General features: G+C 32.1%; 1 protein-coding gene across 4 annotated transcripts in view; it reads right to left on the bottom strand.

Annotated features, from left to right (window-relative positions):
* Nucleotides 1-10,296: 10,296 nt before the first annotated feature.
* LOC121120381 (uncharacterized) overlaps nt 10,297-18,625 on the bottom strand; it is a 69,202-nt gene continuing 60,873 nt past the window's right edge. For 2 of the 4 annotated variants that reach the window (XM_040715248.2, XM_040715255.2), the window contains exons 12-15: nt 17,450-17,699; nt 15,964-16,064; nt 13,668-13,821; nt 10,297-13,610 (exon numbers count right to left, since the gene is read on the bottom strand). In XM_040715248.2, the coding sequence (XP_040571182.1) occupies nt 13,182-13,610; nt 13,668-13,821; nt 15,964-16,064; nt 17,450-17,699 (934 nt within the window). In that variant the 3' untranslated portion in view covers nt 10,297-13,181. The remainder of the gene's footprint in view (nt 13,611-13,667; nt 13,822-15,963; nt 16,065-17,449; nt 17,700-18,625) is intronic. The other 2 variants (XR_011780538.1, XR_011780540.1) reach the window with 1 other exon arrangement.

Genomic DNA, 18,625 nt, shown 5'->3' with positions numbered 1-18,625 from the left:
CGGCCAACTGGTTGGCAAGATATGACCGTTTTTAAAATCTTTACCACTGGTGGCGCTCATTTATTGAAAAACTTTAATCACTGATTTTAGAGGTCATACTTACGATTGAGGTATGATTTTGGTATCAAATTATATGTTTTTGGGGGCGAGGAGCTTGGATGTTATAATCAGTGTAAAAATAAGGGAAAACAATGATTTTCAATGTTTTTATGTTTCGAGAGGCATATCTTTTGGGGGCGAATTTGAGGATGAAGGATTGCACAAAATTTTGAAAAAAATATATTGTTCATTTCTTCAAGAGTTCCATATTCCATAAAAAATGTATTTATGTTCGTTTCTTTCTTCAACTTTAATTCAATTATGTAAATTTAATATTATTATTGAACTTAGTAATTTTATTTAACGACTATAGACTTCGTACTTGACAAGTAGCCTTATTTGTTGAAATACATGTAATAGCCATTGTGTTCAATAATATCACTACACATTGATATAATAATAAAACAAAAAAATGACAAAATTCTAATGTATATATATATAGAGTGATATTAGAGGAGCACATTACACTTTCGTATTGCATCTTGAATTTCCTCTTTATTGAAATTGTGCAATCCTTTATCCTCAAATTGCCCCCAAATATATACCTCTCAAAACATAAATCTATTGAAAATCATAGTTTTCCCTTAGATTTACACGAGTTATAACATCAAATTCAAGCTCTTCACCCCCAAAAACATATAATTCTATACCAAAATTATACTTCTATCATAAGTATGACCTCTAAAATCAGTGATTAAGTTTTTCAATTTGAGTTACACCTAGTGGTAAAGATTTTAAAAAGGGCCATATCTTTCTGATTTTAAAATTATTTTTCTAGTTGATCATATTTAATGATACTCTATGCAACAACATAGTTAAAATAAATTTTCATCGTAGTGGATATAAAATTATTTGAAAATTTGTTGAAATATAATGGAACTACCCTCAGTATAGTTGACGCTATCTGAAATTACAATAGAACGATGGTCGTCGTCTCTTCATAAACCTTATTTCTTGTCCAAAGAGTACAAAATTGGCTGCATTACGTAGTTACATAAAGGACTAGAATTCTTGAAGTTGTTTATCTAGGACTGTGAATCCATACTTCCAATGTATCAAGCCAAGTTATGAGAACCATAACAAGTGACTTATAGGCTCTTTGATCGAATTTGTATGTGTATTTTTCTAGTATGATACAATGCCATTTTTATATGAAACTACGTTTGTAATAAATAATAATGGTCTTTAGTGATATTTATCAAAGAATATGAATATTACAACTCTATAATATAATATAATATAATATAATATATAATTTCAATTTAGAATGAGACTCCGTCTCGAACTTCATTAACTTGTAAAACCCATATTAATGTAAATTCCTTTGCAATGTTTAATTCGATCAATTAATTTATTTATTGAATAAATATAAATACATATTTAATGACGACAGAAACGACTCTAACATTTTTATTCGATACTTATGTAATTATCTAATTTGGTTAATTTTGTTTACGTTTGATTAGGCCCAACGCTATGGGAAGGTTTCCGCCCCTCAAAGATTTCAGGTGCCTTATATTTCTCTTAATTTATTGTATTTTAAAGTTTGGCATTTTTGAAACTGTATTGTCTATTTAACTATAGTTTTACCTTTCAATTACAGAGAAATACAAACATGATCATGGTGGGTATTAGTCCAAGGGTGATCTCAACTACATTAATAATTTTTCAAAGGCCCTTACAAAGTTCGTTTTATGAATAAGATATATATTTTCAAATTAGTGATTTCGGTAGTTATTTTCGGCTTATGGGCGGATGTTTAAAAAATGCATAATTTTAAACTAATTTAGATTAAATATATATCTATGGGAAAAAATCAAAAAAGTCGCTAAAGAGGATTTAGATAATCATAAAAGTTACATCTATCAATTTGTGATAAAATAGATATGTTTACTTTGGATTACCACAGTATGAATATAATAGTTTTTTTTTTTAAATGTTGAAACATATACATATACACACAAACAATTGGATAAATGGAGCAACACATTATTAATCTAGATGTGCTTTTCATATGCTTAGATCGATCTTGATTCATTCACCAACCAACGCTTCTTATGACACATCCTGGATAATAACGAAGTGGAAATCGCTACTTGTATAAAGTATTATGCAAATGCTTATCCGTCTATGCAAGAGTCCTATCCAATATGGATAATTCATCATGTCTAATGATATTATAATTGATAACGAAAAATTAGGTCATTAGCACTTCTTCCATTGGAACCGCTGTCATGTTTGTTTATTTTAATAAGAATTCATTCTCTAATAGTGTTCCCTGTCTTACTATATATTATATTGGTGATAAATGATAGGTATTATATCAGTTTAAAAGAATCTTGTAATTTTTCATGAAATTTAACTTAATAGGTTCTGCCGCCCATAAAAACATTTCAAGCAGCAATGTGACCCATTATATTAAAAGGCTAAATATCCCTGATCTATTACGTTTTCATTGAAATTTATATTGTATTCAGACAATCTAACTATAGTATGATAAGAAATCTTCACAAGAGACTCCATTATATTTTGTAAAATATATCTCGGTAAACAGGCTGTGCAGGTGGATAAAAACCTATCGCCACCACTATCCTGAGTATCAAGGACCCCTACGAATATATTATAATATAACCCAAGCCACGGGTTCGCTAATTGACCTCTTGTCCAAAGGGGGATCAAAATCCATCGCCGCCAGTATCCTGAGTATCAAGGAACCCTTTAATATCCTATCATACACCCCAGCTTACGGGTTGTGCAAGTAAACGACTGGTCCAAAAGGTTTATTTTTACCCTCGGCTGAGCATCAAGAACCCCTGTGATTATAATAAATCTCACCCACGGGTTATGCGAAAGAATCACGTATTCGAGAAGTAGATCATTACCCACCGCCACCGCTTCCGTGAGCATCAAGGACCCCTTTCAATATAATATAATACTCCCCAGCCCACGGGGTGTGCAAGGTAACCGCTGGTTGATAATGTGGTTCATTAGCCACCGCCACAGCATAAAGGAACCCCTTTAATAGTCTATAATATACATTGGTCGACGGGTTGTGTAAGTGAACTTGTGCATGAAAATCCCCATCGCTCACAATCTCATGAATCATATGAGAGAGCTAATGGAGACATTCAGCACATTCTTATGGTGTGGCAACGTGACCGCAAGATAAGTAAGTTAACTGATGGACAGTGGTTTGTTCAGTATACCAAGAAAAACCTCTTTGACTCTGGTATTGGGTGAACATGTAATGTATGCCCATCCGGTTAAGGGCAGACTTGATGGCTTACATTTATTCAATGATATAACCACAGAGTAGCATCTATCAGAGATTTGTAGAAATATAGAATATGAAAAACATTAAAACAGCTCAATGTAAGAAAGCATTTTTATCCTTACAAGGAGTCATTCCTCAGTGTGGAAGAATTCCCAGAGAAAAGGAAGTTACATTGAAACTGACTGCATCCATTCTGTTGGATGGAAATGAACCAGACCTTCAGTAGTGCCATTGCACTGACTCAAAACAAATAAGTTTATCTCCAAAAAGGAACAAATCTGCAATAGCACAACATGCTGCAAAAGTAGTTTATTTGTTGAATGTGTTTATTTTTAAGATATATTAAGTAAAAATATTTAGGTAAAAAATTTAGGTATGTTCAAAAAGATGTTGAAAAGTATATTTAAATAAGGTTTTTGTTTATGTCTATTTTGAAGAAACTAATAAAATTGATTTGAAATATAAAACCATGTAGTTCAAATATTATCAAATAGGATCAACAATCCTAATGTAAATTTTTATTAGATCTTTTATTGTTGCTGTTTTCATACCGACATTTTACAACATTCATTCAAATGGCAGCGAATAACGAAGGTTCTTGATGCTCAATTAAGTGGTGGCTAATGACCCACCTTTTCGACCAGCGGTTTACTTGCACAACCCATGGGTTAGGGTGTAATACAGGATATTGACAGGAGTCCTTGATGCTCAGGGAAGGAGGCGGTGGGTAATGATCCCCCTTTTTTACCAGGGATTCACTTGCACAACCTGTTGGCTGGGGTGTATCATAGGATATTGAAAGGGATCCTTGATGCTCAAGGAAGTGGTGGGTAATGATCTACTTCTCGAATCCGTGGTCTTTTGTGTAACCCGTGGGGTAGATGTATTATAGGATATAAAAAGGGTTCCTTGATACTCAGGGAAGGGGTGGCAGTGGGTAATGATCCACTTTTTGGACCAGTGGTTCACCTGCACTTCCCATGTCCGAGGTATATTTTGTAAAATAAAATGGAGTCTCTTGTAACGATTTCTTATCATACTATAGTTTGATTGTCTGAATAGAATATAAATTTCAATGAAAATATACTAGATCAGGGAGGTCTAGCCTTTTAATATAATGGGCCGCATTGCTGCATGATTTATTTTCATGGGACTCAGAACCTATTAAGTTAAATTTCTGGATAAATGGCTATATAAAACAAAAATGCTCGCAATGGAATCGTATCTTAATAAAATACGAAATGATCAAATTGCTTGCATCGACTTGTTTAATAATGAATCAAATTATCACAATCATTTTACCTGACAATGTAAATGAAATTAAAATTACCATTGACCATTCCATTGGAAATTTTATAGATTGCCTGGGCATTTTGCAAAATGCTCGATTTCCACATTGCCCGTAACATATCAATATAATCCTGCGGACGCGTTTGTAATTTGATTATAGAGCATTTATACTGATGTCACGAATCTGCAATAAGCCGAAGTGATGCCGAGTTGGGGCTCTAAAGTTGATAAATAATTCATTTCTTCAATAAAATGGACAAGTTTTAAAAAAAATCTTGGAGAATCTTCATCAATAAATTTAAAAAATAAAAGATTTAACAACTGTATTGAATGCCGAAGAAAACCTTGATATTTTAATTAAATCAAATAATAGGAGGTATCTTTTAATTAGTTTAATTAAAATAATTTAGTATTAGGTACTCACAGCAATAATGGATATACTTTTACAATTATTATTTTTTTTGTTTAATCAGAGACGACAAAAGTAAAATCATTATCAGACAAAATATAAATTTACTTGCAAAATATAATATTTATGTCATAGCGTAGCTCTACATTTGTAATTCCGTTCTACCCTCGCTATTTTTGAAACAGACTTCAGAATTTTACAATAAGAATCTGGTAACCCTGCATCTCACAGCCTCTACGTCATGTGTTACTTCCCTATCCTCATCCTATTTCTACTGATAGTCTTAACTGTTGAGTTTCTTAAAGTTAGGTGAGCACTGACTAGATTCTTTATTTATATTCCTGCTTCAGGGGTACCATAAACATTTTACATACACAACATCCCGTTTACAAATACTTATTAAATATATAACTTTGTCTATATAAAAGTATAAATAATAATTTAACCTTATAACGCAATTCTATAATATAATTTCTAAATTTAAATTTTTCCTTCTTGCAAAATTCTATGGTATTTGTTATAATGATTATGTGTAAAATCGATGTTGTTCTTCTAATTTCCGAATATCCTCATCACTTTGGTCCTTCATACATGGACTAATGTTCGCACCTCCCTATTATACAGTAACTTTGCTGGGGTTTGTCCATTTTGCAAGGGTACCGCCCTATATGCAAGTAATGCTCTGTCAATTTCCCCATTTTTCTGAAGGAAGTTTTTTACCGTTTGTACACCCCTTTCTGCTAGTCCATTTTGGTGTGGTTGTTTTGGAGCTGAGAAACGTTGCTCAAATCCCCACTCTTTAGTAAATCTAGAGAACTCTTGACTAGAGTAACATGTGCTGTCAGAAACCAGTACCTCGGCTACTCCATGTTTTACAAATACCTCTTTTAATTCCTTAATCACTGCACTTGCTCCTTGATTCGATAACTCCGTAACTTCAATAAATCTGCTATAGTAGTCTACTAATATAACATAATACTTTTGATCGTACGTAAATAGATTGGTTGCAACCACCTTCCAAGGTCCCAAAGGCCACTTGCTCCTAATTAGAGGCCATTTCTTCGTCATTCCATATTCTGAGCATTTTGAACATGAGTCTATTAGTTGTTCAATTTGACTTCCAATCCCAGGCCAAAATACAGTTGAATTTGCCCTCATTTTCGTTTTAACAATTCCTAAATGTCCGTCGTGTAATTTAACGATAATTCCACGTCTTAATTCTACAAGGATTATTATTCTTTCTTTACACATGACGAGGCCTTTCCAGATATATATATATATATCCTCCTGGAAACGATAGTATGGGTGCAACATATTTTCTAGATCTGTTATATACTTTGGCCAACCCTTGTAAACGTAATTTATAAGTTCGGCAATTATAGGATCCTTCCTAGTGCAATCTTCAATCTGTCTTAATCTTTTATTTGAAGCAGGTACATCATTATTAATCATTTCGGTTATTGTACAAATCTCTCCTCCTAGGCCAAATTCTTCATTTATTTCAAGCTCCATTTTTTTTCTCAGATGTGCTCCGGGTGAGGAAATCTACTGTGTGTTGGATGTTTCCTGGAATGTACTTGATCGAAAATCCTTTGGAGCTTGAGCTTAAATAACCGTATTCTCAATGGCAAGTCTACCAAAGAAGGCTTTCCCAATAAATTCTCCAATGGTTTATGGTCAGTTTCTATCTCAAATATTATCCCCAGTACATACTCAGCGAAGTAATCATAAGCCCAAACAACTGCCATAGTCTCTTTTTCGATGGGAGCATAGTTTCTTTCAGCTTTAGTTAACACTCTACTTGCGTATGCAATAGGTCTCCATGTTCCTTCTTCCCTTTGAGTTAAAACTCCTCCTATCCCTTTTGATGAAGCATCAACATTGATCTTGTGTGACTTTATGATAACTCAGAAGGTTCTTTCTATTAGAAATTTCCTCTTGAACTTCATCGAAACATTTCTGTTGTTTTTCTCCCCACTTTTCCTTATTTAACTTAATATTTTTTCCCCCATAATATCAATGACCTTCCCCAAACGCTCGTCATGTTCATGGTCTGTCTCACTTGTTATGAGAATGTCATCTATATGAACGTGTACACCCTTGACGGAATGTAACATCTGCGTTAATCGGGCTTGGAATACCTCTGGACCACTGGAGATACCGAAAGCGAAACGCTTAAATCTATATCTCCCAAATGGTGTGATGAAGGTTGCCATTTTACTGCTTTGAAGATCTAATTTTATATGATGGAACCCCATAACAGCGTCTAACTTGGGGGATATTTTCCCTTTTATACGAGTAATTGTACTCTGACAGTACGATATAGGAAATTTGGGAACTCAGATGTATTTATTTAATTTCTGATAGTCGACACAGAGTCTAACCGCTTCAGCCTTTTTGAATACCAACATTGGAGAACACCATTCCGTTGGTTCAAACTCTTTAACAACAATCTCAGACAGTTCCAATTTCTTTATTTCCTGTTCAACTTTACAATATAAATGGTATAGGTACTTTTCTTGAAGTTGTTTCCGTCCAAGGAACCACATCTTCTTTTAATTCTATTTTATATTCTCCTGGCATAGATGGGAACTCCACAGAATCGGCATTTCCTTTCTTTAAGAGGCTTAAAGACTTTATTTCTATCATCCCCAAAAGTGGTTTCCTCACTGTTCCAAACATAACATTCCCTCGTACTTTTTTCCCCCTAATTTGAAATGACGCTCTTCCTTGACCTTGCAAGGGAATGATTGTATTATCCGGCCCTCTACCACATCTTGCTTTTTCTAATTTCTCAATTTTTAACTTTCTAATAAATTCTTCTGGCAATATAGTGACACTTGCCCCTGAATCAACTTTGGCCCGTATGGATTTCCATTAATTAAAATGTTTACATAACATTCGCTCCCTTCTTTTTCACTTAGAATGAGTGAATCTAAGGCGAAACTATCTATTTCTTCCTCCACTTCAAAATATTCTACCATCGGTTCTTTTTTTACAGCTTTTTTCATTTTACTTTTCGAAGGAATAACTCTTGCGTAGTGTCCTACTCCTTCGCAGTTCCGTCACACTGCTTTTAATCATTAAGCTGGACATTCGTCGAGCTTATACTCTTTATCAAATCCACACCATCGCCAAAAATCGCTCAATTCTTCATGTTCCCCTTCTCTGCTGATCAAAACAAATAGGAATCGAATAAAACGTTCCTTTTATGGCTACAATATTCTTCAAATTTCGTCATAATAGCATCATAATTAAACTTCTGATCTCCTTGTAGATCTAAGGTTTGATAAATTTCCAATGCCTCGCTTCCCACTACCGAAAGAAAGATTACGCCTTCACCGTTAAGCCCTGGAAGCAATATAATTATATCTCCGACTTGATTTTAAATTGATCCCACTTATAGGCAATTTCCTTCCCCAGCTTTATTGGAGGAGGTGGAGGCAAGGATAGAGTGAGGCCGCCCCTTAGAGCTAACGTATACATACTTTCTTCCATCATACTTTGTGATTGTCTTTCTTTTATTAAATTAAAAAGTTGACACCATGTTTAGTCTCTTAAAGTTAGATGAGCACTGACTAGATTCTTTATTAATCTTTCCACCTCAGGGGTACCATATACATTTTACATACACAACAGTAACTTCAACTAAGTAAAAAGGATGGTGGGAAAGACTATTGACAAAGGTATAGCTACGCTTTTATAGAATATGGTATTATTCATTATTAATGAATAATAGTAGACATTAAGTAAGTTTACTGTATTAATGAATCATTAATACAGTAAACTTAGATAATGTCTACTATTTTATGTCATAGTGTTCATTTGTAATCCTACTAAGTTGTTTTATTGCAAACCAGTTTGAAAGAAGGAACATATATTAAAACATAATTAATATATAATTTAATAAATATCAATTTACTATACGTCCTAAACTTCGAATTTTAATACCGGTCTGTAACAAATAGAATAATATTTTATCAATTAAAAATTGCCTGTGTGTATGCAGTATTTAAGGTAATCATTACGTAAAACGGGTAAACGGACTAGATACAGGGGATCCTTCTCTAGACCAATTAATTTTTTACTAACCACGGGCTAGCAGACTAGATTGTCTGTCGAGTTAAAAAAGGTAAAAAAATCAGGTTAACGATTAGTGTTCTTATAATTTTGGTATTATAATAATAATTAATTTGCTAATTTATCATTTAGTTAATCCGTTAATTTTTGGTTAGTTTGCGAATTTTGAAGATTAGTGATTAGCGGAAATTAGTAGCAGAATACCGACCTCTGGTTTTGAAAAAGTAATTTTGTTAATTGTGATTAATTAAAAAATATCAATTAATTTATGAACAAAAAATCTGGTCAAAAATGGTTTTACCTAGTGGCAGGGATGCCACGGGGTGCTATCCCCTCCTCTAGCAAAGAATATTTTAAGGGTACAAAAAGTAAAAGGTCTGCCAAATTCGGCGGAAAATTAAAAAATTTAAGTACATTAAAAATGGAAATTAGTCCAATTGTCTTATAAAAGCTGATGAAATCTTAAAAAAGGCTTTGTCATTTCTAAAAACACTACCTTTAAATGAAATAAGAAGTATAAATTATTTAAGAAAGTTTGAAAATCATGCAACTTTATCACGGCAATGGGACCTTTTCTTCAGTTAAATGGTGCTAGTATTGAGTTGCAAAACTCAATAGCATTTAAGCGATAATTACGACATTCGACAATATAAAGTCGAAAAAATCCAAACTCAAAGAAATCCATCACAAGAATTGAATGCCATATCGGCATTAAATCTTTTAAAAGCAATTGGACTTCAAGTTAGTGTTTAAAATTTGATCATCCTGTCAGGTTTTGATTGGATAAAGGGGGGCCTAGTGGCTATTCTTCTACATCAAACAGTCCCTATAATCTATATAATAACTATAACTATCGTAACTACTATTACTTCTGCAAACAAATTGGAACAGAGTTTATGTTTTTGTCTTTGTTTGTTAGTCACCAAGATTACAGGGAAATTACGGATCGTTTTTGGTCAAACTTCATACGAAGACTATATATGATCACAGTAAGCGGAAATTAAATTTAAAGATAACACAAAACGTTAATTAAAAATACATAATGGACTATAAATTTGGAACAAATTGAAATGTATTACTCCTCAATTTGATTTAGGCGGAGGTTTGGTACTCTACTGACTACCATTCTAGTATGTAATTGTTATTTTTAAATAGTTCTTTTATTATTCACACAAAACATTAACTTATAAATTTTGGAGACAGAAAACAAAAATTATAGTAACAATAATAATAATAATTTGGACTAATGATAATTAATTAATTATAATGATACAAAAGAAAATTATTGTTCATGTATGCTGTATATACATATATATACCAAAACGAAAAGCGTATTGCATGTATTTTCTTGGGGTTTTTTTTTCACTTTTTTAGTTAATGATTTAAAAAAAGAAATTAAAAGAACCACTCATAATAAGAAAACGAATAATAATAGTATTGAAAAAATCACAGACCAAAAATAAGAATGAACTATTAGTCTAGTCTAGAGAAGTAAAAATAAGCGCATTTTCAGCGTGCAAGGATACAATTGCACAATAGGGATTGAGCAAACTAAGAAATATATATTGTCCGGCATGTGTATGTTGTTGTGGGATGCAACATAAAAAGGATTCGAAATCTTTTTTGATTTATTTTTCTTGCGCTCCAAATACTATTTTGAATTTGCCATGGAAATAAATTACATTGAGTACTTACGCTGAGCAAAACAAGGAACAAATTTTGAAGCCGAAAGTTAGATGACCAAAACCATACATCAATCATCCCAGATCTTATATGGAATCATCAACCTATACTTCTATAAAAACGAAAGAGTTCCATAATAAAACATAATCAAATGTAAAATACAGCGAGGATCGAACATAAAAATATTTGAATACATATTTATTAGTATTACACTTTGAATGTTTTGGTCTACTACGACGGCGTACTCACTTCTTCTTCTTCACTGTAGTTTTTTATCTTTATGGAATTTACAAGCATATTATGAATATATTAAACCACCGGCGTTACTTCGCTGGGTGTTTTTGTCAGCTGTTGATATTTCTTATTTTCACTAATTTTTGTTCTGAACGTTGATCAGTGGAATTATAATTAGTGCCTTCTAAACTGTGAACAAATGCAACAATCATTGAACAATACTTGGGAAGAATGGGATAATTACGCAGGGGATGGGATGAGGGGCTTGAGCCTCTCTCCAAATTAATTAATTTTTGTCGTTGTTAGCCAAAAAGTTATTCTTTGTGGAACAAATTTAATAATTATCCCCCTCTGGGACCCCTCTTTTCCACCTGTTTCTTTTCGGAGGAAAGCTTACGCGGTAAAATAAAGGTAACGACGTGTTAAATAGTATTATCCATAGAAGCAACAATACATTTTTGAAGGGAGTTTGGCATTGTGTGGAAGATGTGTTTTAGAATATACAGCTCCTATAAAAATAGAAATGGTAGGGATATCCTTGTTTTGAAGAACAAGTTTGGATTATTCAACTTTAAGGCTACTCACTGTTGTTGTCGTTTTTTTTTTACATCAACTGAGTTAATTGAAATGATTATATAATTCCCCAAAACAATATCGCAAAAGGAGGAAACAAAAATTAACTCCTTATTCGAGGTGATTAACTCGTGAATGCTGTGATTGTCTTTTCTTTTCCAACTCTTCTTTTTGTCCGTATGGACTATTTGACCTTCCTTACGACTAATTTTTCATGGTCAAATTATTTTTTTATATATAAACTAAATGACTTTAATCTGTATCATGTTTAATATTTAGTAGCAATTTGTAAATAATTGATATTTATATCATCACTTTATTTGCTCTTTATTGTGCTTATGCAACAAAATTCAGTAAGTGGAATAGTATAAAAATCAACAGCTGAGCCTCTCCTTGCAGCTGATGCTACACCCCATTTTTTTGAAGAGCTGAAATTTATTTAAGGATATTTCCCGACTTGTCACCTCATTCTATATCCTTCTACATGATAGTAGTTCCCAATCTGTGGGCCTCGACTCCTAATTGGGGTCGCAACACAAATACCATCGTTAATTGATTTTGAGATGAATTCGAATACTATATAAAACACGCTGAAAAACATATTAAGATTATATTTATTATATAAATTCATACAATGATACTAAATGTAATAGTTCTTTAAGTCACTTATCAAAACGTTTGACTTAGAATTCAAGATGTTTGGTTTCTGCTTTGTTTTGATTTGCTCCTCCTATCAGTATTGCCCAACTAAAAGTTTCTTGGCTAGATTTAACCCAGACGGCGCCTTTCTTTGCCGCGTTGTTTACAAACTAATACATATAAGTAAAAACACTCAGGATATGATACAATGAATATCCTTCTACGCTAGAAAATGCGCTCAATTTCAATTCTCTAGCCCTATTACTTATTTGTATGGGAGTAAGTCTAAATAATAAATAAATAATAATTAGGGTGGGTGAGTAGGTTGAAGGGTGATATATATATAATTTTGACGCATGTATATATGTATGTAGAAATTGAATATGATTGATATAAAACGAAATCACAAAATATCTTTTTTTGACATATTAATAATATCTCTAAACAAATATTGGTTTCGGAATGAACATATTATGTAACATTGAATGCTTGCCTTGATTTAGAAAAAAATATGTAATCGAGAGATTTTGAATCGTAAGACCAATATAATTATTTAAGGTTTCTATGTTTCATTTTTGCTTTTTTTGTCAATTGAGTAGTCAAATCGAAAAACAAAATTAATTTTATATGTTGAGGTCAACTAATATAAATATGTATTCATATATAAAGAATAATAATGTAAGTTAATCATGAATATCTTTAGTTTTGTATATTTTTCTAAATATTATTATTTGTATGTTTGAACCAATGTTTTTGTCTTTTTTGATTTCGATTTTTTAAAAAAATGATATATTTATTATTTTTTCCATATTTATTGTATCACGAATGAGAAGAAATTAACACTTTCTCTTTCCTTTTTGATTTTCAACTTATTTTTTGTTCGATTTTTTGAAAAGATTTTTACACTGAGTCTCGCACGTCGATATTTTGATCTGCACAAAAATCCTTGGTTATGGGTATACAATTAAAATATCTACATATTTCACAATCCGTGATAGGGGAGACGTAGAAAATAAGAACTAATCCGAGGAATAAAACCAAAGCTGTAGCAAGAGTCATCCATATTAGAAATATTTTTCTTCGTCTGGAATAGTTCCCAAGGAAGGAAACATAGGGTAAAAGAGCGTATGAAAGAAGGAAACCCGCTATAAAACCGAAGAGATGAGCGTAGTTGTCAATCCAGGGTAGAAGACCCGCTAAAAAGAACACTGAAGTTATTCCTACGAGTTTCAGAATCGCCATTTCTGGATATTTGAGTGTTTGCCATTCGTATATTATTTCCACTATTGACATGGCTAGGAGGCCAAAGTGAGCACCTGCTGGACCCACCTAGAATATATGCAGTAATTATTATACATACAAACTCCTAAATTAAGAATGAATTACTTCTGCTCTGTAGGGAACGAATATGGCCGAAGCTATATTTCCCACCATTCCAGATCCAATATAAATAATAGATATTCGGGTTGCACCAGCCATTTTCTCCAAGTCCCTCATTAGCCAATATTGAAGGGCAATCGTCAAAGCCAAATGTAGCATTCTGAAAGAAAGATTAAATAGATCAATTATGTATAAAATAAAAATTAAATTAAAAAGCATTCAAGGCCCCTGATTTTCCATTACCAGATTTGAGTAGTTTGTAATAATAAAAAAAACTACCTTTATAAAATAGAAAAGAAAGCATGGTTGATGCGTGTGCTTGATCTTCCTTTTTGTTACCTCTGCTAAATAAGTTGAACAGAGGTTATATTTTTGCCCCTGTTCGTTTGTTTGTTAGTCACCAGGATTACGGCATAACTTAAAGATCAATTTTGATAAAACTTGGCACAAAGATTAAATATGGTAACATTAAGAGGGCATTAAATATTTAGACGTCAAGGTCAAGATACTTAGAGACTCTACATAAGATGTTGGAACATGTGTTTCCATATCTAATCTTTAATGTAGTCTTCATCGACTTTGATTTTGGTCTTGATATGGCTCTTCCAGTTTGTAGTAATATAATGGAGGCACATGGAGTTTCCATGCTCATCAACAGAAGTATTGAGAGCTCGAGATTCAGTTACCTTGTCCTACAGGTCCTACTTTCAACATACGGTAAGAAGAAGAAGTCAAGGGGTTTGGTATCTGGCAAGTATGGTTGCCACATTGTTTTGAGCCAGAATTTAATGTTGCTCTCCAAAAAAGACTGTGTAACCTTGATTGTGTGTGCGGTGCACCATCTTGTTGAAGCTCGTTTCGATGCCAATACCGTCATTATTGGTCTTTTTGACGTTGTAATTAGTCTGCCTAATGCCTAAGTCAAGTTTCAGATCTTTTTGTTGGTTTGGTTTCTACGCAAAATATTGATTGTGTTATTTTTTTTGGAAAGGATGTCATTACCCACAATCTGTCAGCTGATGTGAGGAATCTTTCCAAATTTGAACAACACTCCCATTATGATGTGAATTGTATTTGAAATAAGATCATTAAATCTAGGGGGAAAGCAATACCAAAGTAGATTTCCACAACACTACATACCACCATGGTTATTTTATGAGCAAATCCTCCTCATTTTGAGAAGTATATTTACTTTTTTGAGTTTGAAGATGTTCAGAGTCATTAGGAAATGTAGTCCATATGGTAGCATATGTGAGGACCATCTTTTGTCTCACTTCATTATTAGAGATGGGATTTTTGTAGATAAAAATGTATTTTTATTTTCCTCGTACTTTGCAAAAGTTATATCCCTAGTTACGTAAATAGATGAACATAATTGAGAGACATGCTTTATTTTTTTCACTTTACAGTCGCCTCATTCTTTAGTGTCTCTTTAGTCAAAACCAATAAGTACTTTGAGGCCCAAAAAAGCCACACCTGTTTTATGAATTGTATCAAATATATTCAAGACAATAATTGAATTTTGCTGTTTTTTTTATTTTAAGACACTGTGCAGCAGTGACGCCGGAATCATAGAAAACAAGGGCCCATTTTTGTTATTTCTAAAACAATGGATGAAAAAATACCATTCAAACTAAGCAATGGCTTGAAAAGTGTTATGGAAACTCAGCTCCATAAAGCAAATATGCAAACAATAATAATAATCATTCAGAAAAACCCAATTTTGAACAAAAAAAGACGTGGTTTCTTTGTTAAGCCGGGGACTTTTCAACCCAAACGTTACATAGAGCTACATACTAACAGCTACTTTCTTAAGATTGTATAAATTAAATAATCAAAAAAGATATTGAATAAGATTACAATCCCTCCCCCAAAGAAAAACCAATCCATTAACTATAATGAAAAAAATAAACATTCAATTTATATATAAATAATTTTAATCAAATTTCATATGAATAACAAATAGTTTATTATTATTTTTTGTTACTGAGGGAGTCAACAGATGCAAGTATGTTTCTGAATAAAAGCGATCTGTGTATGCACATACATGAAGAGAATGCTTTTTTTTCTTCTTAATTTGATTAAAGTATTAATTACAAAAATTGCAAACATGATTATGATCTCAATTTACTATCGTCATTAAAAAAAAGATGAGAGATTGATAATAGTACTACATCCGTATGTAGGTATACCTTCTATTTCTCTAATTCAATGGGATTCATTACATTATTTAGAGCACTCTTTTACTATCCAAAGAGTCAAAAGGTCATACCTAGTTATAGGGAAAAAAACTCTTCCTTACCCTGCATGAAGAAATAATGGAGTCCATGCACGATAGAACTGATCTGGAACGTCACGACGACGGAAGGGAAGCAATCCACAGACATCATCGAGGCAAGATACCTAATAAAGAAGTATTGTAAGAGCATGATTCATAATATGATATGTTAGGGTGACCAGGAATATTACCAAGGAGGGAATGTTTGAGTAAGAATGTTTGAATGTTTGAGTAAGACAAATTTGACTGCGGAGTCAAAATGGATAAATGGATATATCGGATCGAAATCGGAAAAGCAATATATCGGGTAAAATATTCAAAATCTGCATTGTATCGGTATCGTAGAAACTTCTGAGAAATTTTGATATTTGTTCTGATATTTTATATGATGTAATCAGAAAAACGGAGGAAAAAGAAACTAAATTATTTTTCAAATTTGTAGTCAAAGCATATAATACTAGAAAACTGTAAATCCGCTACAAGTATATCATATTTTTATGGGGGAAAAAATATTTATTAAATTTAAATTGTCAAACATATACATATAAAAAAAATCAGCCCTATGAAATCCATAAATCACAAGTTTTTAAAAAATTATTTAATTCCAGTAGCAGGGCTTTTCTTAGGTATAAATATACATTTGACTATTTGAATCCAATAAATGATTGTTTATTTCATAAAAATATGACAAATGACCTTATAAACTTATGTTATGTCATTGATGTAATTTCTCAGTTCTTCCACCCCGTTTGTAGCGTGCGCCCTTGAGCCTTCGTTAACGAGTTTCTAGTATAATATGGTCATGGAATGCTTAATACACAGAGTACTCATAATTAGATTAATGAATAAATGCATCTGTTATGACTTGTATACTTTTTAAAAAGAGTAAGACACAAAATTTGCATTCCTGGTCATTAGATAAAAATAAAAAAAAATAAAAATATTTTATTTTTATTTTAAAGTTTAAATGTTTTTCAAAAATAAATTTTAAGATTAAATTTGTAATTAAAAAGTGTGAAGAGGACACATATTTGCTAAAATTTTTAGCATTTTAAAAATGTCAACACAATATGATCGGGCCCTATTTTACTCTAATTATTTATTGTATATAATAAAAGAAAAAAATTAAAACCTCTATCTTCAAATAATTTTTTTTGCAACAGCCCTGAGGGTGTGACCCTGTCTTGATTTTCCAAAAAGAGAAAATTTAGCCCAATTGACGTCGGTTTTAGGGGAGGGAGAAATTGGGCTTATATTTTTTGAATTAAGAAATTTAACGAATAAGATATTTTTATTATTATTTTTTTTTTTTGCCTACGAATATTGTTTATATTTCATTTAAATTTACTTTCTTTTTAAGTCGATTTTAAAAATTGACTATTTTTTCCTTTCATAAGACTGGAAATTTCATAAATTTATAAAAAAATAGTTCTCAAACAGAATGTAAAAAGAGGATGAGTTCATACAAAAGAGGATAGCCGATCAGCCTATAATATATAAATCATCATACTTGTGAGCATAGAGCGGCCTCTTCGTGGAAGGTACCAGAGACGAATCTACAATACTCTCTTGTCGTAATTTGGCAGTTACCCCGGATCCCTATACAGCAAGGATGTCCAATGATTTCGCAAATCATGTGCTCGGCAGCATGACCACTTTGATCCAAATTTTCCAGCTCTGTTTTCTTTCGACATATGGGCCATTTTGTGATGTCGTCAGGCCAAATGTATGGAGCAACAGAGGCAGGAGCTTCGCAGTAACTAAAAAGAAAGACATTTATTTGATTTAAAGTCTACATATAATTTATTTTTGATCCATTTTCGAGAGTGGGAAAGGGACATCAGCTGGAAAACATGAAGGATTTAAGTGAATATCATCTATATATTATTATTTACGTCTGTTTTTTTTTGCATACATGATGCATTATTTTAATCTTTTTCGCAATGAATAATAAAAATGGATGGTGCATTCTAACACATACATTATTGCTTTGTATGAGAGTTGCTTAATATGGAAGATCTCATTATTGTTGTGCTTATAAAAAAGCAAAACAATTAATTAATGTCCTATCCAGACGGATTATTAGAGTTTCATTAATTAACATAATATGCTATGGATGAATAGAAGTGTAAAAAATATATCACAGAAAGCTAGAGTGCTCTTTTCTAATTCGCAATCTATACAGGGTTTTTATTATTTTGCATGCGTTATCATACTTTTTTAATTCTTAAAAAACAATTTTTTTAACAGACAAACATTTTGTGTATTTTGTTGTTAGCTGTCGATTTCCTAGTCTCACTCGATACATCATATATAGAGATTAGTAGTGATGATACTGAGCAATTAGAAAGAGAAATTCTTTGACGTCGCATCAACAAACGAGAGAAAAAATATAGTTGACCAAAACGATCGAAAACATAGTATTTCCCGCTGTAATTGAGCTCCAAGTATTTTGTAGTATTAGTATAGCCGTTATAAAAAATCTCGGGAAAATAATAAGACTTTTTAATTTATTAATGATTATGTCTGTGATTCATCTCCTGAATCAAACCTAAAATTTACACTAATTAAATATATTTCTAAATGTTAAACAGGCATAAAATTATATAACTTGGGAAAGTGAGGTAGAGATTTCAGTTAACCAAAGTTCGGAGCATACTTACGAACCTTATTCAGTTTAAAAATC

The sequence above is a fragment of the Lepeophtheirus salmonis genome, chromosome 1 (assembly GCF_016086655.4).
Source record: "Lepeophtheirus salmonis chromosome 1, UVic_Lsal_1.4, whole genome shotgun sequence".
In the NCBI taxonomy this organism is placed as follows: Eukaryota; Metazoa; Arthropoda; class Copepoda; order Siphonostomatoida; family Caligidae; genus Lepeophtheirus; species Lepeophtheirus salmonis.
Note: the sequence above shows the minus strand (reverse complement) of the source record. Positions and strands in the feature narration are given on the sequence as shown.